This window comes from Kockovaella imperatae, assembly GCF_002102565.1.
Source record: "Kockovaella imperatae strain NRRL Y-17943 chromosome Unknown BD324scaffold_15, whole genome shotgun sequence".
In the NCBI taxonomy this organism is placed as follows: domain Eukaryota; kingdom Fungi; phylum Basidiomycota; class Tremellomycetes; order Tremellales; family Cuniculitremaceae; genus Kockovaella; species Kockovaella imperatae.
In genome coordinates, this window is record NW_019028955.1 from 1 (window position 1) to 20,510 (window position 20,510).

At 52.2% G+C, this 20,510-nt stretch overlaps 10 protein-coding genes across 10 annotated transcripts; 6 read left to right on the top strand and 4 right to left on the bottom strand.

The window, feature by feature from the left end:
• Positions 1-470: 470 nt before the first annotated feature.
• BD324DRAFT_683537 (hypothetical protein) lies at positions 471-1,534 on the top strand (the record flags this gene model as incomplete). The annotated part of the gene is made up of 4 exons (XM_022019191.1): positions 471-617; positions 744-1,022; positions 1,096-1,255; positions 1,309-1,534. 4 exons carry the CDS (start codon positions 471-473, stop codon positions 1,323-1,325), a joined length of 603 nt encoding a protein of 200 aa, XP_021868373.1. The 3' UTR covers positions 1,326-1,534.
• Positions 1,535-2,622: 1,088 nt separating this feature from the next.
• Positions 2,623-4,707, top strand: BD324DRAFT_653375 (phosphatase 2C-domain-containing protein; the record flags this gene model as incomplete). Its single annotated transcript, XM_022018649.1, has 9 exons — positions 2,623-2,869; positions 2,921-2,986; positions 3,035-3,111; positions 3,159-3,243; positions 3,293-3,349; positions 3,388-3,537; positions 3,579-3,812; positions 3,852-4,258; positions 4,312-4,707. The coding sequence occupies 9 exons, from the start codon at positions 2,623-2,625 to the stop codon at positions 4,705-4,707; spliced, it is 1,719 nt and encodes a 572-aa protein (XP_021868374.1).
• Positions 4,708-5,451: 744 nt separating this feature from the next.
• Positions 5,452-8,635, top strand: BD324DRAFT_653376 (hypothetical protein; the record flags this gene model as incomplete). Its single annotated transcript, XM_022018650.1, has 20 exons — positions 5,452-5,502; positions 5,562-5,592; positions 5,641-5,655; positions 5,711-5,779; positions 5,821-6,232; positions 6,285-6,595; positions 6,647-6,791; positions 6,849-6,855; positions 6,915-7,048; positions 7,088-7,220; positions 7,285-7,398; positions 7,450-7,464; positions 7,518-7,540; positions 7,595-7,682; positions 7,733-7,767; positions 7,821-7,919; positions 7,957-8,031; positions 8,083-8,355; positions 8,414-8,494; positions 8,542-8,635. 20 exons carry the CDS (start codon positions 5,452-5,454, stop codon positions 8,633-8,635), a joined length of 2,205 nt encoding a protein of 734 aa, XP_021868375.1.
• Positions 8,502-9,850, bottom strand: BD324DRAFT_162512 (hypothetical protein). Its single transcript, XM_022012066.1, has 5 exons — positions 9,741-9,850; positions 9,578-9,680; positions 9,374-9,521; positions 9,048-9,313; positions 8,502-8,993 (listed from the first exon to the last, which is right to left on the bottom strand). The coding sequence occupies exons 1-5, from the start codon at positions 9,776-9,778 to the stop codon at positions 8,955-8,957; spliced, it is 594 nt and encodes a 197-aa protein (XP_021868376.1). The 5' UTR covers positions 9,779-9,850; the 3' UTR covers positions 8,502-8,954.
• Positions 9,851-10,079: 229 nt separating this feature from the next.
• On the bottom strand, positions 10,080-10,994 carry BD324DRAFT_643504 (putative riboflavin synthase; the record flags this gene model as incomplete). Its single annotated transcript, XM_022017551.1, has 4 exons — positions 10,080-10,475; positions 10,553-10,632; positions 10,722-10,932; positions 10,980-10,994. 4 exons carry the CDS (start codon positions 10,992-10,994, stop codon positions 10,080-10,082), a joined length of 702 nt encoding a protein of 233 aa, XP_021868377.1.
• BD324DRAFT_636616 (hypothetical protein) lies at positions 10,910-13,979 on the top strand. Its single transcript, XM_022016913.1, has 6 exons — positions 10,910-11,508; positions 11,770-12,586; positions 12,627-12,763; positions 12,800-13,356; positions 13,399-13,796; positions 13,850-13,979. The coding sequence occupies exons 1-6, from the start codon at positions 11,388-11,390 to the stop codon at positions 13,887-13,889; spliced, it is 2,070 nt and encodes a 689-aa protein (XP_021868378.1). The 5' UTR covers positions 10,910-11,387; the 3' UTR covers positions 13,890-13,979.
• BD324DRAFT_636619 (ribosomal protein L37e) lies at positions 13,980-14,879 on the top strand. Its single transcript, XM_022016914.1, has 6 exons — positions 13,980-14,101; positions 14,188-14,193; positions 14,357-14,370; positions 14,423-14,496; positions 14,557-14,635; positions 14,688-14,879. The coding sequence occupies exons 1-6, from the start codon at positions 14,099-14,101 to the stop codon at positions 14,791-14,793; spliced, it is 282 nt and encodes a 93-aa protein (XP_021868379.1). The 5' UTR covers positions 13,980-14,098; the 3' UTR covers positions 14,794-14,879.
• Positions 14,880-17,337, bottom strand: BD324DRAFT_683542 (hypothetical protein). Its single transcript, XM_022019192.1, has 5 exons — positions 16,474-17,337; positions 16,198-16,434; positions 16,029-16,151; positions 15,795-15,980; positions 14,880-15,745 (listed from the first exon to the last, which is right to left on the bottom strand). Exons 1-5 carry the CDS (start codon positions 17,284-17,286, stop codon positions 14,900-14,902), a joined length of 2,205 nt encoding a protein of 734 aa, XP_021868380.1. The 5' UTR covers positions 17,287-17,337; the 3' UTR covers positions 14,880-14,899.
• Positions 17,338-17,404: 67 nt separating this feature from the next.
• On the top strand, positions 17,405-18,647 carry BD324DRAFT_636625 (hypothetical protein). The gene is made up of 8 exons (XM_022016915.1): positions 17,405-17,533; positions 17,570-17,601; positions 17,654-17,771; positions 17,833-17,853; positions 17,910-17,992; positions 18,031-18,165; positions 18,206-18,309; positions 18,468-18,647. The coding sequence occupies exons 1-8, from the start codon at positions 17,465-17,467 to the stop codon at positions 18,554-18,556; spliced, it is 651 nt and encodes a 216-aa protein (XP_021868381.1). The 5' UTR covers positions 17,405-17,464; the 3' UTR covers positions 18,557-18,647.
• Positions 18,648-19,365, bottom strand: BD324DRAFT_636629 (HIT-like domain-containing protein). The gene is made up of 4 exons (XM_022016916.1): positions 19,113-19,365; positions 19,029-19,078; positions 18,945-18,986; positions 18,648-18,906 (listed from the first exon to the last, which is right to left on the bottom strand). The coding sequence occupies exons 1-4, from the start codon at positions 19,268-19,270 to the stop codon at positions 18,653-18,655; spliced, it is 504 nt and encodes a 167-aa protein (XP_021868382.1). The 5' UTR covers positions 19,271-19,365; the 3' UTR covers positions 18,648-18,652.
• Between the last annotated feature and the right edge of the window lie 1,145 nt (positions 19,366-20,510).

Here is a 20,510-nt window from a genome sequence, read left to right on the forward strand (position 1 = left end):
AGACTGCGAGATGGACAGGATGGATGGGGTTAATGACGCTAATTTACACATTGACCACCTCCTTCGAGGCAATATCGTTACACTTCGAAGCCCTTGTGCCTCCTATGAACGAAAGCCCTCGTTGCCCCCGACGGAAGACCATCTTTGCTGACTGTTGAGTTGTTGATTCACTGACCTCCCTTCCTTTGCTCCAATAGACCCCGAGAGGGTCTGAGGGATATATAAACCCCCAGCTCTTCTGACTCATTCGTCTCTCGCCTCATACTCTTTGATCTACTTCCTCATTCACCTAGCGAACTTTCAAGTCCCAACTTCCAAACCCCCATCGTCGTTCATTTACTTATCCATCAAACACTCCATCTCATGTGAGTGATCATCGCGGTCACGATGACGAGGAGGAAGCCTCCCCTCGATCACATCTTGCTTCGCGACGGTTCAGGTGATCCTCCTTGCTGACGCTCGGTCTCAGCATGCTCTTCGCCAAATACCTTCTCGCTGCCCTTCCCCTCGTTGGGTCTGCCTTCGGAGCCCCTACCGCGGCCAAGAAGGACCTCGCTGTCGTCGAGGACCGTGACATCAACATCTTGAACATTGTCTCCAACTTTAAGCAGGAGATTGTGAGTGGGACTTGATCTGCAGTGTCTCTGGTATTGATGACCCTGCGTCTTTGTTCCTGCTCCCTCCTCATGGATCTTTTGCGCTGCTCTCCTCTCTTCCTCTCGCCCCTCGCTCGCTCCCCACAGGACGGCCCCGTCACGCTCATCAAACAAGGTGCCGGATCAACCGCCCTCACCCAGAACAACCTCCAGGAATACCTCACCACCATCTCCAACGCCATTGGAAGCACCACTGCCCAAGTCCAAGCGCTGCAAAAGCGAGACTTGTCCGAAATGACCCCAGAGATGCAAAAGCGTCAAGCGGATCTCGTCAATGAAGTCGGTCAATTGCTCGCCGGTGTCATCCAGGAAGTCGTCGAGGCTCTCCAGGTCATCGGCGCTGACCTCGCTGGAATCCCCATCATCGTGAGTCGCCGGGAACTGTGGCCGATGCATGCTCCTTGGGACTCGGAGTCGGAGCTGACACTTTTCCTTTCAGGGTAACCTCATCGCATCCATCATTCCCGGTCTTAACACCCTCCTCATCGGTGTCGACCTCGTCCTCGCCGGTGTCCTCCTCGTCGTTCAATCTCTCCTTGGAAACGTCGCCGGACTCCTCAACGGAGTCCTCGGTGGACTTGGACTGGGTGGTCTCTTGGGTGAGTGTGGTAGTGTAGTCAGCAGGCACATATAGCTGACCGTAGCGTCTCAGGAGGACTGCTCGGTTAAGCGTGTAAGACCCCTGGCCTTCTTCCCCATTTCTTTGTACATGTGGACTTTCCTCTCTATCTCCTCTACTTCGAACAGCATACACGAGTGTGTTCTTCTCGACCACTTGTTCCCATAACGTTGCTCCTTAGCATGTGTAGCCATTAATACAAGGACGACTCGTATTCGTCGTTTTGCAAAACATGCACCCGATCTCCATGTGTCCAATTGCTGGCATCTACAGTATGATGGGCTAAATTTGCTTCCGTCCCTCTGTGTCAATTTTTCCCCTCGCCCCCTTTGACACGCTGCTGGCTGGTGCTGGCCCGCCGCTGCTCCCCTTTCCGATTCACATTTTACATCCATACGTATCTGTGTGAGGCAGAGGGGACATCTTCTTTGGCCATCATACCTCATCAGCCCTCTCTTTCTGCAGCACCTTGCACAACGAACAGCTCGATCTGACCTCCTATACCGGATCAATCGTCTGTCCGCCCTACCTAAAATAGAGAGAGAGAATCGAACGAACACTGGGAAAAAAAAATTCCTATCAAAATACCTTTTCACTCCCGACCTCAGCCTCTGCCTCTGCTTGACCTTTTCACCTTTTCACTGCATCTTTTGGTCCGATCTCATTCACACCATCCATCCATCTCAATCCACCTCTCCATCTGACAATAGACAGGTCATTCACCTGTCCACGCTCGTCACTCAGTCAACATGGTAAGTCTGAAGCTCTGTCCATTGTTTCCCACTGTCATCCCACCATGCCCGAGTATGGCCACCGCCTGGCACAATGACGTGCCAGGAAGAATCAAAAAATCAAAAACCTATGCTCATTCGATACTGCATCGCTGATCACTCCCATGCATAGGGTCAAACACTCTCTGAACCAGGTCAGTAGGAATCATACATCCAAGCTCTCATGGTTGTACTCTCGCTGACAAGCTTTTTCTGTCTTTGCTCTCCCTCCCTTTGATCGCTGCTTGGTGTCTCTCGCATCGCTCAATGTCGTGTGCGAAAAAATCCTCGTCTCTTTGTATCACACGACCTCATACCACTCGATCCATTCACATATGGGCTTATCTCGCTTCTCCCGACGTCGTCGTGGTGGTCATCCTGCCTGGATACGTTCGGATCATGCAGTGACGGAGAAGCACACGACCGTCGTTACGAGGGATAAACGGTATTGGGTCGGGTTGTCTGATATGCAAGGATGGCGTATCAGTGAGTGAACACACGGATCTGACAAGGCTCAGACACTGACCAATCTTCCTTCCCATCTCTTGCGGTTTCTTTTCGTCGCCGCCTCACAGGCATGGAAGACTCCCACTCCGTCCACCTTTACCTCCCTTCCTCTGCCGCATCCCAACCCCCATCTGATTCATCCTCTTCCTCATCCGAGACCATCCCAACGCAACCGCCCGGATCAACAGTCACCAATGCCTCCATAGGTCAGGACGGTCCTGCATTCTTCGGTGTATTCGATGGACACGGTGGTTCATCGGCCGCCAAATTCGCAGGTACAACTTTACATCAGCGTTTGGCCGACCTGCCCGCATACAGTGAGCCGAGCGTTGTGTCAAATTTACTGTGGGATGCTGATGACACGACAGAATCCGGAGACTATGAAGAGGCTCTCAGACGGGCCTTCTTCAAGACTGACGAGGACTTGCGAGCGGGTATGTTGGCGCTTCTCGGGACCAAGTCGGCCTGCTTACCTCATCCAGAACCAACATTCTTCAATGATCCCTCTGGATGCACTGCCGTCACCGTCCTCGCGACCGGGGACGGACGTCTTATCTGTGTAGGTCGATGCTCCACCCGCTGGACATGTAGCTCACAACGCCGCAGGCCAATTCCGGTGACTCGCGATGTGTTCTCGGTGTCAAGGGCGAGGCAAAGGCGTTGTCCAACGACCACAAGCCGACAAATAAGGGTGAGAATGCATGAGAATGCGGCCAAGTCGTCGGCTTACGCTTGCTCAGAGGAGACTGCCCGTATACAGTCTGCAGGAGGATTTGTCGAGTTTGGTCGGGTCAATGGTGAGCCAAGTTGCGGGTCTTTCGCTGAGCATTCTCAGGTAACCTCGCGTTGTCTCGTGCCATGGGAGACTTTGAATTCAAGCAAAACTTTTCACTAGAAGCCGCAAAGCAGATTGTAACAGTAGACCCGGAGATAACGACACACAAGAACACTGGAGAAGAAGAGTTTGTGGTTTTGGCCTGTGATGGTGAGTTTGAGCTCGATCCGTCGTTTTGCTGATTCTCTCAGGCATTTGGGACTGCCTGTCATCTCAACAGGTCATCGACTTTGTTCGTCGGGCCGTCGCCAACGGAGACGAACTTGGCAAGATCTGCGAAGACATGATGGTGAAATGTACCGCTAGAGATTCAGAAACAGGCGGAATTGGTTGTGACAACATGACCGTCGTCATTGTTGCCTTGTTGAACGGTCGTTCCGTCTCAGAGTGGCGCGATTGGGTCAAGGAGCGAGTGGAGAAGAAGGGTGAGTGACAGACCTGGTATCAAAAGCCTAATGCTTCAGTCGGCTATGACACTCCCGAGTCCATCCCCGATGTCTTTGCCCAGGTCGCTCAACAGTCCAGTTTATCGGGCATCTCAGGGTTCGGAGGTGGTGGATTTCGGGTCACTGGAGCTGGAGGCTTGGCCAATATTGCCAGCATCCTCGGTGCTTCGGGATTATCGTTTCGACGCGTAGACGAAAACGACGAAGACGCTGAGGGCGGCAACGGCAAGGGGGGAATTTTGGTCTACGACGATGATGAAGATAAGGAAGCTGCACATGAGGACGACAATCAATCTTCAGAAGGATCCTCGACCAAGGTTGAAGGAGGGTCCGAGGCTGGAAGTTCGAAAGACTTGCCCGGTGCATACATGGATGACAAGGCGTTGAAAAGTGGGACTAAGCCCAAGGATATCACGGAGAAACTCGTAAGTCCAGTCATCCAGCGAGGTCCTCTGGTCTATACTCATATCAGCATCAGGACGCATCTTCCGACAAGGTCTTAACGTCTGATTCGAAAAAGGGGTCCGTTCAGCTCGTTGACGAGGACGGCGACTCGACCATGGATTCAGATGATGAATCCGATTCGACGACCACCGGTGCCCAGACTCCCAACCACGACGCTTCTGCGAACCACGCCTCGGGCCCCAAAGCCAAGTCAGCAACCACCTCTTCCAGTCATTCTGAATCTGGTCCCACTGATCGAACTCCATCTTTCCGATCTATTGGATCCCCTGAAATCCCTACACCTCAAGAGTTGCAAGCTGTGGAATCATTACAGAAACAAGTGAGGAGTGAACCTGGTAGAGATGAAGCTCCGTCAGTCGCAAAGGTCGAAGGGCTGATGGATACGAGCGAAGGGCCCTTAAAGTTGTAGCCCGTCAGTGCCGTGGCTCTGTCCGTTGGTGATCCTTTTCTCTCTCTCAAGATGATTTTCATGTTTTGATCATATAGTATTTGGAACTGGGGGCAGAGAAAGAGAGAGAGGATGAGAGAGGAGGATATTCTAGAGACGAAGAGAGAGAGAGAGTGAGAGATTTTAGCTGCAACAGTTCCCCAATCCAATGTAACACGCGACATGCTTTGCACATTGGTTCTCTCCATGAGTGTTCACACGAGGACATTGTGGTGACTGTAGCAACTTCTCGCCATTGACGATACTGATGTTCTCATGGGAATGAATAGTGACTGGCCAGAAGGGTGCACTACTAGTATCATGCCATATCGCGGGCCTTGACCTGCTCCGTGGTTTCCGGACCATTTCCTCACTCTTTTTCCATCAAATGTGGGAATTATTTGTGGCATCACCGGCTATTAGAGTATGGCTGACGATACCGGAAAAATCAGAGAAATCACCATATTGTCACTGAGGGGGGGGGGGGGGGGGGAAGAGATCCCTGTGGATGAGACTCACTGCATCGTTCATCATCTTCATCTCGAGAAAGACTTGACAGATCCGACAAGCATCACGCCTAGGAGGGGCGGAGCACAAACTTCAGTGCGATCATAACCGTATCCTTTGATCAGAGATATTCAGTCGACGACACATCATTTCGGTGACCGAGGGCCACACTCTTATTGTTCAATTGATACGACAGCCGTTCCATCCCAAGTCTCCACCATGCCGTTCTGGCCATATCCCGACAACGCAAATCTCGAATGTCAGAGCAAGGTGAGAGGTTACCAGCAGGCAGCCTGTGGTCCCAGCGCTAAAGACTTGCCATCGGTCAGCCCATCGGCGAAGCGAAAGAAGGCGAATCGAGTGAGTGCGGTCTGTTCGTACAGGTAGCTATGCTGACATCGTGGACAGGACCTTATGGGAATGGTCTGTATCGTCGCACACTGTGGAAATATGAGCTGAAGTCCAAATTTTGCTTTAGCGTACTGGGACCGGTCCGTCTTGTTCGCTCCTGGTCAGCCGAGGTCTCTCTACGAGCTCTTTGAGCAGAGTAAGCAAGGTCATAGTGGCAGGCTACTGACATCCTCATAGCCGCGACGGAGTACCCTACAAGAGACTGTCTAGCCTATCGCGCTGTCCTGACCCCCGCTACATCCACCAAACCCGCTGTCTTGGCAAACACCCTCACAGGTATTTCCTATTCAACTGTTCAAATACGTCGAAATGCCATTGGATCCGCCCTCTTAGCTCTTGAACGAGCTGGCCGTCTCTCATCCCCTGAGATGCCTGCGAATCGTCAGACACCTGTTGAAATTACGTTTCCCAACGTCCCTCATTATGGCAGTTCCAACCGTCTCAAGGGAGGCGCCAGGCGCGGTTGGGGTGTTGGTCTCTGGTCAAAGAATCGACCGGAATGGCAATTGATAGATATGGCAACGCATGCGTATGGACTCGTCGGTGTAAGCTTGTACGAGACGCTGGGTCCAGATGTCGCGACGTACATGTGGGTATTGACTGCAAGAAAGCGTTGATCACTAAACTTCCTGTATCATCAGAACCAACCATTGCCCTCTGTCTGTCATCTTTGCCGAGGCATCAAAACTTCCTGCGTTGCTCAAGATGGCCCCTAGGTGTCCTTCACTTCGCGTCATCGTCTCCATCGATCCGATCTCAGTCGCTGAACGCAATGTTCTCAATCAATGGGCGTCGACAGTCAACCTTGAGCTCTTGGTTCTTGACGAGCTTGAAACGTGGGGATCCACTGAAGAGATCCATATTCCACCTGGACCGGTCAATGGAGTGGTGGGAGAGGACGAAATGGACAAAGATAGAATTCTCACGATCTCGTACACAAGTGGGACGACTGGTAAGCTTATAAGGGTGCAGTGCGATTCGTGACTGAATCCAATCACAATAGGCGATCCCAAGGGAGTGGTCTTGACAAACATTAATGTCACCTCTGCTGTGATTTCGAATGGATTCGGCGTATCTCAGGACAAAGACTCTAGATGGGGAACAGGGGATGAATGGCGGTATATGTCGATTCTGCCCTTGAGTCATATGTGAGCTTTTTGCTTTCGCCGCGAAGGAGATCACGCTGAATACCGCCCTTTCAATAGCTACGCTGTGAGTATGGATCAAGATTCTTCAATCTACAGGACACTGATTGTCTACCCGCTCATCAGAGGTTCCTCGAAATGGTCACTGTCTCCGGGTTCGGCACCATCTGCTATACCACGGGTGATCCTCTGAGGTTGGTAGAAGACGCTCAGATCATCAAGCCAAATCTATTCTGTGTCGTCCCGCGGATTCTCAACAAGTAAGCAGGAGCAAGCGAGTGCCACTGAACAAGGCTCAGGATCTACGCCGCTATCACTGCTCAAATGAATGCCGGTGGACTGAAAGGTGCCCTATTGAGACGAGCGGTAGCGGCGAAAAAGCAACGGCTAAAGGAGACTGGAGACAATACACATCGATTATGGGATCGATTGGTATTCCGCAAGGCGGGTCGACGTACCACGAGGCGAGGATCGCGCTTATGCTATCATCTGACAGATCCGAGCTCTTCTTGGAGGCGAAGTCATCTATATCTCTTCCGGTGCTGCTCCGCTATCTGTCGAGGTTCACGAGTTTATGAGAATCTGCTTCTGCTGCGACGTCGTTCAAGGCGTGAGCAGAACGACAACATGTCATACTTGACCGCGCTGACAGATACCTTAGTGTGGGATGACAGAGGTGAGCACGAGAGAAAACAAACTGGATGCCGCAAAAGTTGACTGAACTCATAGACCATCGGCACGATGGGCAAGGCGTGAGTCGTTGGATAGGACCCGATCAAGTCCAATGACTGACCAAGCACGATCAGAGTCCCGTGGGATGCAAATGCACCCGGCACCTGTGGTCAGATTCAGCCATGTCTAGACGTGAAACTGGTCGACGTTCCGGAGATGGGGGTGAGTAGAGCCGTCCAGAGTCGCATGACCTAACAGCTGATGCAACGCAGTATACCCATAACGATTCTCCGAACCCGCGTGGCGAGTGAGTCCCCGCACCAAATCCTTCCAGAGGATCATATCTGACATCCCCGTTAGAATCTGCGTGCAAGGCTCCAATGTCACCCCTGGGTACTTGCACGACCCTGCCAATACCGCCAAGACGATCGACAAGGACGGATGGCTTCACACGGGAGAGTGAGTCTGAAGCCGTCAGTAAAGGCTGATCAGTCAGCGTCGGCGAGATTGACAGCGCGGGTCGTCTCAAGATCATTGACCGGATCAAGAATGTCGTGAAGCTCAGTCAAGGGTGAATGGCACCTGAAGCTATGAATTTAGGCTCTTGCTCACGCGTGCACAGGGAATACGTCGCTCTTGAAAAGCTGGAGGGAGCCTATTCTCTCGATCCCATTTTGGCGGGACTCATGGTCCATGCCGATCCAACTCAATCGTATCTCGTCGCCTTGGCTGTGTTGGACCCGTCGAAAGCATCTGAATTGATCACCCGTGTCTGTGGGAAGACCATCCCCGCGACGAATCTACAGGAGCTCGAGGAGGCCGTCAAGAAGCCAGAAGTCAAGCAAGCAGTCCTGGACTCATTTAGAAAGATTGCAGTGAAACAAATGTTCACAGGGTGAGAGTTGGGATTCTCGAACTACCCTGCGGACCGAGCGCTGATATCTTTGTGCCAGCTTTGAGCACGTCAAGGGCATTTATCTGACTTTGGAGCCATTCCCCGAATCGTTGTTAACGCCGACATTCAAGCTCAAGCGGTAAGTCGGGACTGAGAGTTGTGAGTCTCGATCCTGATAATCTTTAGGAACCTCATTGCGAAGCACTACAAGGCACAAATTGACGAAATGTTCGCTTCTGGACCAAGAGAGACCGGTGCCTCGGCCTTTGCAAAGCTGTAAGAAGGGGCGTGCGGACGGGCGGGCCGATTGTTGTCTTTCAGATGCGTTTTGCCTCCATTCGAGCAAGGTCAAAATGTATGCATTTGGATACGGATAACCAGTGGCTGACGCTGCGTCGTGGGTGTGGCTTCGTCGATGTCAATCACAGATTGATGCGTTGTCCTACGCGAGGCGGGTGATTGACTACCATGCCTGGACACGATTGTGGCTGCGCATATAACAAGGCGCGTGGACGATTGCGCAGGGAGAATGTACGATGAGGCTATCATCAATGGACTGGTTTTCAGTGGCTGTCAAGGGAGCGCTGAGTCTCGGTTGATCATCCCATGAACCTGAAGTTCGAGCTGTGTATAGCGTACTGCAGAGTGATCAGTTGTGATCATAGCTTGGTCGGGATAGAGCCATGACTGACTTTCGGCTGCATACCCTCTCCAGTCTGTTCAGCGACTCTAAGCATGAACATTTCGTGGAATTTTCGGGGGTGATCCTGCGGGGGAAGGTTCGGTGTATCCACGTGAGACATGACGGATGGACCGTGAAGGACAGATCCAGTGATGTTGACGATCAGATCAGGGGCAGAGGAAGAGTCGAGGGCTGTGAGCACGGAAAGAGCGGGTTGCATAGTCGGTGAAGCATCCGCATCCAGCACCGAAGTGAGTAGGAGAAAGAGAGGGGGGCAGGCGTTCGTCAGCTTGGACTGAAATGGAAATTCCCCCTGTAAAACTTTGGACGACTCACCCGCCACGGGATGACAGTCGACCGTCTGGAGATCATGTCGGGATAGAGGCATGGCGTCGAGGAAAGCAGAGAGAGATGGTCTGTCAGCAGGAACAGGATTCCCGTTCCAAATGACCTTGGCGGAAGGCAGGAAGAGTTGAGGGAGTTCCTGAGCCAATGGCAGTCAGCGAATGGCCCCGAAGTTGTCGGAGAATTAGCACGCACTGTTGAGCGTCGATTAGGCTCATCATACGCTTCATAGTATATCTGACAAAACGCGATGGCTCCGTGGGACGCAGCGTCTATCGCAGTCGAAGACCATGGTGAGCTAAGGCCGAGAAATATTCAGCTGAGGACTGGGGCGAAGAGAGATCAGAATGTAACTGACGGCTTCTCGGCTGACGTGGTTGAACCTGTGGCACTCATTAGACAAAAGCAGATGTCAGATCTGCTCCTTGGCGAGCTTCTGTGAGAAGCGAGTGAGGTGTATGAGCAACAATGAAAGACTTGAAAAGGCATTTCACGTGAATGGTCATTTTCAGTGGCGACACGCCCAGATGTGGCGAGTTACAAAGTTGAATACGAACAGCCCATTGCACTGCCAGCGAACCAAAACGCAACACGATCATGGATCGCGTCAGCTTCGAGCGAACATGTGTGCAAGTGAGGGGCTAACGCAGGTGCTGAGGATTCATGAAGAGGGTACTCTCAGAGCTCCACGCCATCCTCACAATCCTCTCTCCTTCAACTTCTTCTCCAATATTCTCTCTACCATCCCTTCTATTCTCGCCTGACTACCTAGAACGTACTTGCCCACACAGTCTACCTCAATGTTCACCTTGTCTCCTACTTGCTTCTTCGTCAAGACGAGCTTCGTTTGCGAGTAAGCAATGAGCATGATTCCGAATGACGCTGTTTCATCGTCGACTTCTGTCAACGTCAAGGAGGCGCCATCGATGGTGATATATCCTTTTTCGACGAGATACGGCATCAGAGTTTGAGCTCTGGAAGTGGCCGATGTAGACGCAGCGGAGGAAGAGGTTGGTGAGAATGTAAATGTATAACGAATCGAATCGCCGTCTGGAACTTTCGACGTGATAGTGGCCGTGGCATCGACGTGGCCCTAGAAGCACAAGATGGAGACAAAAGGCCAGACACCGTAAGCTGGGATGCCAACAGGTCTGCTTCTGATTTTCTCACCTGAACCATATGTCCTCCGAATCGAGTGTGGCCGGACATGGCTCGCTCAGTATTCGCTCGGTCACCCACACGAAGATCACCTGATGGAATAACGTCAATGCCGATGAATTAGTGGGACAGATCAAGGCATAGCTAGCTACGCTGAGGCCATCCTCAGTCAGACGCTCACCCAAGTTCGTCCGACTGAGCGACTCGTTGGCGACATTCACCCTGAATGAATCCTTCGTAAATTCGGTGACTGTCAGACAGCATCCGTTGACACAGATGGAATCGCCATCATGACAGTCACTCAGAATCGGCTCTGCTTCGTCAAACGTGATGTAGTAGCCCGAAGAATCGGTCGTGGGCTCAATCTGGGCTACACGAGCCATGTGCTCGATCTGACAACTGGGTCAGCAAAAGTTGACCGGTGAGTGAGGCTACACACGATTCCAGTGAACATCGCGACTCGAGCTTGAGTACTGGATTTCTGGGGGGATTACGCGACCGGGAAGCGGTCGATGGCTGTCCTGTGTATGATCAACCACAACGCTGGTATTGCTCGATAATGTTGCTAGAATCCCGTCCGAATGAAATCAATCATCTGCAACCCGACTCACGGAGACTCAACGGAATCAAATTCCAGGCGAGGAGATGTTTTTAACAATCGACGAGCTGCTATCATAGAAGACGCTCCATGCATCGAAGAGCTGAACGGGGTCGCGCTATTGAGGCTAGGGGAGATTGACACGAAGATCAGGGGCTCAAATCCATGGCTGGTCGTCTCATCAAACGTTTGCAAGCCCCCGAAGCCTTTTATCGTCCTTCACGTTGAATAGTCGCGACGCTCTTCGGAATGAGCTCATCATATCCTTCGCGAAGTCGACCCGTTCGACAAGCTGTTTTGGCCGGCGGATCGACCTCGAACACGTCTACGTCTGGAGTGGCATTACCAACGCTGCCGAATACGAGACCAGGTGAGCCATTTTAAATCACCATTCCATCCGAAGCATTGAGAGGCACAAGACGGAGTTGCAATCAGTCCATGGTCACCTGGACATTTTGATTGTCATTTCGGGATCGCGTCTGATCTTTAAATTGTCTTGCGCCCAATCTCAATGGCATGATATGCCCTATCATTGCCTTCCTCACCTTTTGCTGCACCTCATCCATGCGTCCGTCTGTGCTCGAACCTCATGTTCCCAAACCCACACAGAATGCTCACTTGACTGTCCCAGGACCTTCGTATTCTCAGACGAGACCTTATAATCGCCAACAACCACCTGGATCAACCACTGCATACCCTCCTCGACCTATTGCCCAAACCAGTCAACATCATGCTCAACAAGCCGTACCTCAAGTGCCCATTTACTACCACGCCCCGACACATCCTGAAGGACCTCTGGCGTTCTTTGTCCCTCCTCCCGGTCAACCCACCCGAGACCCCACATTGTCGAACCCACCTACCGCTCAGGCTTTACACTCGACCTATCCTTCACGCTTGAGAACAGGGGTGACTGGCCTGATCCAGCCCGAGACAATTACTGGCGGTCCCAGGGAACGAGAGTATCTGCTCGCTGAATTGGACCGAGAACTCGCTGCCGTTCACAGTGGTGCTTCAACGCCACGTCTAGAATCCCCAGCTCCGACTGGAGGAGCAGGAACAGGAGCTGGAGCTGGAATGAGGAGACCCACAACGACTCTGTCAGGTCGAGCGACGGGTCGAAGAGTCAATTATGCAGAGGAAGAATCGGATGAAGAGAGCGAAGAGAGTAGTCTATCTGAACTCGAGGAGCCACCATCAGATCCGGACGACACGAGCTACGGAGAACGAGGCGATAGGAAACGAAGAGATCGCTCGTCGGACGTGAGAGCAAGGAGTACGGTGCCTGCTTGGACTGGCTTGAGTGCCATGGATCAACAAGCCCAGAACAAGGCTGCAAAAATTAAGCGGAAGAGGGATGAATTGGATAGAGGATGGACATGGCTGGGTGATAGAGTTCCTGGAGAAAGAGTGACCAGTACGAGCGCACAGGCCACCAGGCATTCTTATCCGTGAGTCACTTGATGGTCACATAGCCTGATCAGCTTGCAGATCAGAAGAATTACTCCGACGTGAAGCGGGTCGACCAACCGTTCTCGTGCCCATCACAATTGACTTTGATGTACCCAGTCAAGAGGCGGATAAGCAGGGTATCAAGGTCAAAGATCGCTTTCTGTGGAATATGAACGGTGGGCGAAGATAGTAGAGCTCGACTAATGTGATAGAACCGTTCATCACGCCGCATCAGTTCGCTACAACATTTTGCAAAGATATTGGTATTCCTCATACCTTTGCTACCACTATGGCTGAATTGATTCAATCTCAATTGGATGAAGCGTCCGGCTGTGTTGATATCGACCTCGTGGACCGCGAGGTCACAGCGGATGATGTAATCTGGTCAGAGGATGAACCCATAATGGAGGAGTACGAGGAAGTGAGCGATGAGGTAGTACCAGAGGCGCCGCGGAGGAAACGTGGTCGACCGAGAAAGTATCCCCGACCCTTGACCGATCGGGTCAGCGAGAGTGCAACTCCAGCTTTGACACCGGTCCCAGAGGTCGAGCCGGCCGCAAGCCATGTAGACGAGGAGGATGGTAATGAGGGCGACCAGGAGGAGGAGGCAGCAAATGGGGAGCATGTGGAAGAAGGTGACAATCAAGGTGAAGGCGAAGGGACTGTCGAGCCTGCTGAGAATGAGGATGAGGCGGGGCCAGTGGTAGTGAAGAGAAGGAGAAAGATAAAAAGGGTCTGGCAAGAGCCAGACTGTCGCATCACCATCAACGTAAGCTAGCTCCTTGAGGAACCTCTCTGAGACACATCGCAGCTCGACGTCCAGATCTACACCCATATATTACGCGATCGAATCGAGTGGGATCTCGCCTCATCACTACCACCGGCTGTCTTTGCCAAACAATACTGCGCCGAGCTCGGCCTGTCTGGAGAAGCCATACCCCTGGTTGCTCACGCTATAACCGACGAATTGCTCAAGCATAAACGCGACGCATTGGAGCTCGACCTATTCAGCGAGACTCACCCGCTTGAGCAGGCAAAATGGGAGCGAGGAGGAGCGGGAGGAATGAAAGTCAATTCGAGGTATGGCGCTAGTCAGCTAGTCGGCGTATGGAGAGATTGGTGGGAAAGGGAAGAGTACTCCCCGGTTCTGGTCGAGTTGACCATGGAGGAAATGGAGAGGAGGGACCTGGAGAGAAACAGAGAATCAAGGTGGGTCCGGGCATTGTCGATGATATTCTGGCAAGTACTGAACACTCTTTCAGGCGTATGTTGAGGACGCTTGGGCCAAAGAGACGGCGCTGAGCAGGTGGTAGCGGAGGTCTTGCATGCATGTCATAAGTGCCACATTGAGAGCACGTGGTCAGTTCGCTATCATGGAGAGGGTGCCACACTACACTACCTTCGGCGTTTTGTTAATTTCGCCGCGCCGAAACCTCGAACTGCCAATTTTGAGCGTTTGCTTGTCCAGCGATTGGCTCTTAGTGTTCATCCAACAAGAATAGGGTGTCAAAATGGTGAGTCTGGAGGCATTGAAAGCGCTCGAGAGAGATGCTCTTGGTCCTGTATAAGCTGCCGGATCTTGTGCTGACTAAATTCACAGGGAAAAGTGAGTTTCGTGTCTGGTCTCTATGGCAGGAAGATGGTCGTGTGTCGGGATGGACAAATGGCCCTAGGATGAGGGTGTGACTATGAGGAGGAGAGATCTGGGGATTATGAGACCGGATCATTTGGATGGCTTTGCTGACATTATTTGCTTCTCTCGTTTGCAGGGTACCCCTTCCTTGTGAGTCGCGCTCTGCAGTATGTGAGGACTTTTTGACTGACCCTTTACCCAGTGGTAAACGGCACTCCAAATCCCACACGCTGTGCAAGCGATGTGGTCACCGAGCGTTCCACAAGCAGCACAAGCGTGAGTTGGAGAGAAAGCAAAAGGAAAGAGGATAAGCATTGACGGGAGACCCTCCTCTAGAATGCGCTCAATGTGGATACCCTTCCGCCAAGCTGAGGAGCTATAACTGGGGCTTGAAGGCCAAGAGGAGGAAGACGACGTGCGTGTCTCTGCTGCACTCTATCAGATGGCAAGACTGACGAGATCATCAGTGGAACCGGACGCATGGCTCACATCAAAGACGTCAACCGCCGATTCAAGAACGGATTCAGGGAGGGAGGCGCTGCTACCAAGAAGACCCGTGCGGAGTCTGCTTAGATCGTCTCATGATTGATTCGATCGAGGAGCATGTAGCAGTCGAGTTCGCCACGGTGCATTCGATGATGTACAAGATACATTCGGCAAAACCCTTTTAAAAACGAGTCTACAACACGCCGTCTCTGAGCTTAAGCTTTCGATCCGGTTCGGCAGTCGTGAGACTTTGTACGATGCTCAGGAAAACTTTTTGATTGTCCCCTTGCCTCTCGCCTGCCGACTTTATCCTATCCTTGAACGCACTGATGGCTTCTGACATTGGTACGATGCTTTTGCGTCCGTTCCTGAACCAATTTATGACCTCTTCTCGAGTTATGATGTTCGGAAACTGATCCTCTGGCCCCGGGGTCGGGGTTGATGAACCAGACTTCTTCTTTTTCCTCGAAGGGTCCGCCGAGCCACCCGCAGACGTCGTTGGTGAGGGTTTCCGCTTGTTTGAGGACGAGCCGGGAGATGGACCTGGTGATTGAGAAGCAACTGGTGTCTTCCGTTTTTGAGGCTGTCCAATGGGATGCTGTCCAGGTTTGCGGCCGGATCCACCGGATGCAGAAGGCGTGGGACTAGCCTCCCGTGAACCGGCAGCAGGACTGCCGGCTCGACTTCCCTCAACGGGTGATTGACCCCGTCCAACAGGTGAGGTTTGCCGACTGTGTCTGGGTGAAACGCCTCCGCCAGCAGCTCTTTGTGCTAGGAGAGCAGACCCAGATCCCGGTGGTGCAGTACTTGCTTTGCCAGGATTGGGCAACTGAGGTCGTCGACTTGTAGGCGAGGATGTACCACGAGAATGAGGTCCTCGAGATTGAGGCCGTGAGGATCGATCCGAAGGAGCCGCAGAAGGCTCGCGGGACCTCGCTCTGTCGGTCTCCTTGTCCTTGTCTTTCTCCTTTTCACCCTCTTTGTCCTTCTCCTTCTGGTCCGTCGGTTGAGATTTGACGGTCTCGGTGTCAGAGTCGTCCTGTCACAGGTCAGACAAACGTGTAGCAAAAAGTGACCGGCTAACGCACTGATTCTGATGTACCAAACTCGTCCTCCATAACGCCTCGCTTCCTCATCATCTTTCGCAGTCTCTTGCCTTCTTGATTCAGACCGTCGCCGAAAAGGTCGTCATCGTCATCGTCCTCGTCTTCCTCGATCTGCGGCCGATCTCCCACATTGGCATTGGCAAGCTTGAACTCCTTCTTGAGTTGTTCCTGCGACCCGCGTCAGGCCATACCTCGCGCGACGGACTTTTGTCTCACCTCTTGCAGCTTGGCCTCTTCCTCCTCTTCCCTGTCCTGGTAGAATGTATTGTTCTCCTCATCATCCTGGAATTCTTCCTTGAAATCGTAATCAAGCTCCTCATCTGCACCTCCTTCCAACCCCTGCGTTGCCCTCAGTCTACGAGACCTAAGTCTGCAGTTCACTTACCCTCTCCAGCATGCGGCCCTCTCGCTTGTAGTCATCCTCAAACTTTTCCCGCTTGACTTTTGGAGCGACTCCTGCTCGCTGAGTCAACCTCGATTCCAGAGCTCGGGCTCGCTGTTCCTGAGCCAGGACGGCAGCTGCGCTGCGAAGAGACGAGACCTCGCTTGAGGGTCCACTCGAAGGGCCACCCTCACGGTGAGCCCATCGGTCGTGCATCCTGAATTTGGTCTGATGCTCGTACTGCCAGAGATCAGCGGAGATCTCGACACTCAATCTCACCAATTTGTTCGCCGAGTCCGCGTCCAACACCTTGAACGGACGTTCGGGCTCGAATCTATAGGATCGGCCCAGCGGTACGACCTTGAAACCCATACCCATTGTCCCGTCGTTGACCAACAGGACACTGGGCATAGAAGCCGGTTCTGTAATCCTGCCCACCCAATGTTCTGGCATGGCACCTGCCTCCTTTTCATCTTTGGGTGTCTGTGACTCTATAATCCACGGCATGTGTTCCTCTCGCCGTAATCTGATGACCTCGATATCCTGGTGATAGACCTCCTTGACACCTCGCCTTCCAGCACGTTTAGGCGGTTGATTCGGGGCTCCTCCCACTAGCGCAAGATCCTTCTCATCTCTCTTCTCGATCACTTGCTCTCCATTGGCATCCAGTACTGGCTTCCCATGCTTGTCATACACGTATCGTCCGATGATCTTGCCCTGCTCATTCGTAGCGAATGCGGGGGGTGCTTTGGGACCAGGCTCTTTGCGATTCATTAGGATCGGTCGCGTGATAGAGCGAGGATCCACATCTCTGACCGAATTCATTCGCATAACATTGTACCGTATGTCATTCTCCAGGCCGGAAGACAACAGTTTGAACTCGACAATCTTGGAGGGATCACTAGACGTGGACGGAGAGCCGGCATTCACAGGTCGAGGGGAAGGGCCAGCGGAAGAACTGGATCCTGCTCGTAGCGGATTACCAGCGAGGGATGGTGAAGGCGCATGAGAGGAAGAGCCGTTGGGAGGAGGAGGCCGCGCCCGAGTCCGGTTCCTCTTCCTTGACAAGAAGAGCCCTCCTCCGTCGCTCATGCTGAATGGGATGTAGAAAGACAGAAGGTCCTGGTGTGATGTACTTTCAATGTGCCACTTGTGCCGAATTCCCGGTGGCAAAGGGGGAATGGATTCATCGAGGAGTCTTTTCATGTTTGCTCTTTGATCATCATCTCTCTCTGTCTTGTCAGTTCTGTATCTCCTTCTTTCATTCATCATGGCCTCCTCTTCCAATCTCGATTCGCTGCTGTCGAAGAGCGCAAATGATCTGGCGAAGGAACAGGAGGTGAGTATTCTGGAGAGAACTGTGCTGATCTCTCAGGTTCAAAGAGTGATGAAAGCTTTCAAGCTCAAGTGAGTGACCATTCATCGTGCTGTAATCTGCCGCTAACCTCTTCTACCTTAGTCCTTATGACATTCTCGATCTTCCTGCGTTTGCTACAGAAGCCGAAGTAAAGAAGCAGTATCGTAAGAAGTCTTTACTGATTCATCCGGACAAATTCAAACATGAGAATGGACTCGAGGTGAGCAGAGCCCCCTGGATCAGAGACAGCATCGCTGATCAGGTGCAATTCTCTCTGCCAGGCATTTGACTTTCTGAAAAAGGTTGGTGCAATCATCGTCTCTACCGTGAACAACATCTGACACCCTAGGTTTTATAGGCTGAGGCCCAACTTTCTGATTCCTCCAAACGCACTGAAATTGACGCCATCATGACTCACTGTCGGACTGCTGTACTAAAAAGGTGAGGCGGATGTCAAAGATGTAGCTGACATTTCTTAGTGTACTTGGGTCCGGATACTCTACCAACATCGCAGATACAGATCCACGAATCACCTCCCTGAGACCGCCTTTGGATGCTCAGATCCGAGCAAAGGCGAAAGAAGTCTTTGTAGAGGATGAGCTGGCAAAGCGAAGGTGAGTCAATGTTAATGAAACACAAGGCTGATGCTTCCAGGAAATCGAAACTCGCATTTGCAAATGAAGGCGCTGAGAAAGCCAAAGCTGAAGCCGAAGTGGCCGCGAGAAAACGCAAGATTGAGGAGCAAGCGAAGTGGGAAGGTGAGTCTACATTACCCTCTTCGCCCGTGTTTGCTCGTCCCATGGGACTATGAGTGAATTCTGAAGCACCTCTTGCAGATATCCGATTCCCTCTTGATCAATTTGTGAGATTGCAGCCGCTGACACTTTGTCTTTCTTCCTCCTTCTTGACCACACAGAACGACGCGACGAGCGCATCAGCTCCTGGCGAGACTTTAGCAGCAAGAAGGCTAAAAAGTCCAAAAAGAACCTTCACGTTCTGGGCTGACGAACGATTAGCTTAGGTATCTTTGTTGTATATATCTGGCGCTGTGGCGTCGGCTGTATCATAATTTGCATGTACACATGGGTTTCGGCAAGGTCTTCAGCTTTTTCCTACCCCTATCGTGCCTCCTTGCTCAAGTATATCGAGCGTCTGATCAGCTGTCACGAACCACGGCCATCCTTTGCCTCCGTTGCGCTGGGCAACCGGGTATTTGAGCTTGCCCAGGGTTGTCCGACGCCCGGACATAACGTGAAGATGAAGGTGGGGCACGGACGAGAAGGGTGGGATGTGGAAGCCCATGTTGGAGTCTTCCGCCGGGCTGAGCCGATGACCGAGATCTACCATCCCTTTGACTGAGTCGACTTAGCGGCAGAGCTTTGACGTGCTTTACCTAATTGAACATGACTTGACCTGAGGTCTCGCACAGACGATGCTGAGGGAGCGGTCAGTCGTGCCCCGTCGGCTCACAGCATACCGATGTGAGTCTTCGGGATGATCAAGAGACGCGTCTCAGCTTGAGGAGATCTGTCTTTAGCTCGACACGCAGATTTGATCTCACCTGTCCTTGAAAGCTATCAGACATTCGTCCTCGTGGACCACAGCGAAACCTCTCTCTACGGAGACATGACAAAACACGCAGCCCGGAAGTCTACCTGCCGTATCGATTTCGAGTGACTGAGACGGTCTCGAGGGGAAACAAGACAGCCATCGCGGCATTCGATGCAGTCAAAGGACCAAGACGCTCTCGGGGAGACAACAGAATGTAATTGGATCGTCAACTGTGGCGCGTCATTGTGGCGGGAAACGTTAAGAAGAAACGGGAACCAATCCATATAGGTTCAAGACGCATGGAATGGGTACGCCGGTGTCTGCTGATAAGTATCATGTGTGCCGCTGTTAGTGTCGCACACGGAGATCAAGGCCATGCGAAAGCAGACGAACAGAGATGGCATGAGACCCAAGGATATCCCGCAGCGTTTTCGTCGAATTTCATAGGCTGTCTTGAAACCAGCCATAAAGGCCAAGATTGACACCCCAGGACACTCATCAACTGCCCAATCATCATGTGCCCTCCACCTTTCATGCGGACGCTCTGAATCTGGTGGCGGATGATTATGAAGAAAAGCGACATTTCGATCGTGGATGGGCAAACACCCGGAACAGCCAACGCCGACGCCTCAGCCTGCCAGGTTTGAAAGGTTGCAGCGGAAGTCTGGATGCCGCCCTGTTGTTGGTTAAAAGGGGACTTAGGGCTCTCAATGGGTCTAAGGATGATATAAGAGGTTTCAGTGGTTATGCAATATCTGCGCTCGCAAGTAGGGCCAAGAGGGCGGACAAGCTCCAAGCTGTACGACCCAACCAAGCTATACAGGCATACCCAAGCCTCTCGTATCCCAGCCAGACACCTACAAGAATGATATGTACGGATCGGCAGATCAAACTCGCGCAGAGGGAGTACAAGTGTCTGGTAATCTGGAGGCGACTCGCTAAACTCCATGACGTTCTGATTATCCTTAGAGACCTTGCCTCTCAATCAACGGTCCAAATTCCCCGGTCTGAGCTGGATCGCGACATCCCCGTTTGTCATGTGGTGGCAACTATCTTTCATCAGCCGGGTCTGGGATGAAGATGAGAACAATCCATGCGAGTGGGACCATCTCCAAGAGGAGGAGAGGAGGAAGAGGGGACCGCTCATGGCTTCAACAGTGATGGCATTTCTCCGAGACTTTGCCAGGGACATGATCTGGGCGTCGGCATGCACTGCTCAGACCAGATGTTTGCATACATGTACCAGATCCTCTCAAATGTGGATTGTCTAGCCTATTCGATCTTCAGCAAAGTTTTGACAGAAGTCCGTGGCGACACGCTTTCACTAGGGCGTACTCGAAAAGAAATACCCTCAAACGAGGATGTTAAACACGCGAGCATACTGGACTCTTATCCCACCATGAGTTGC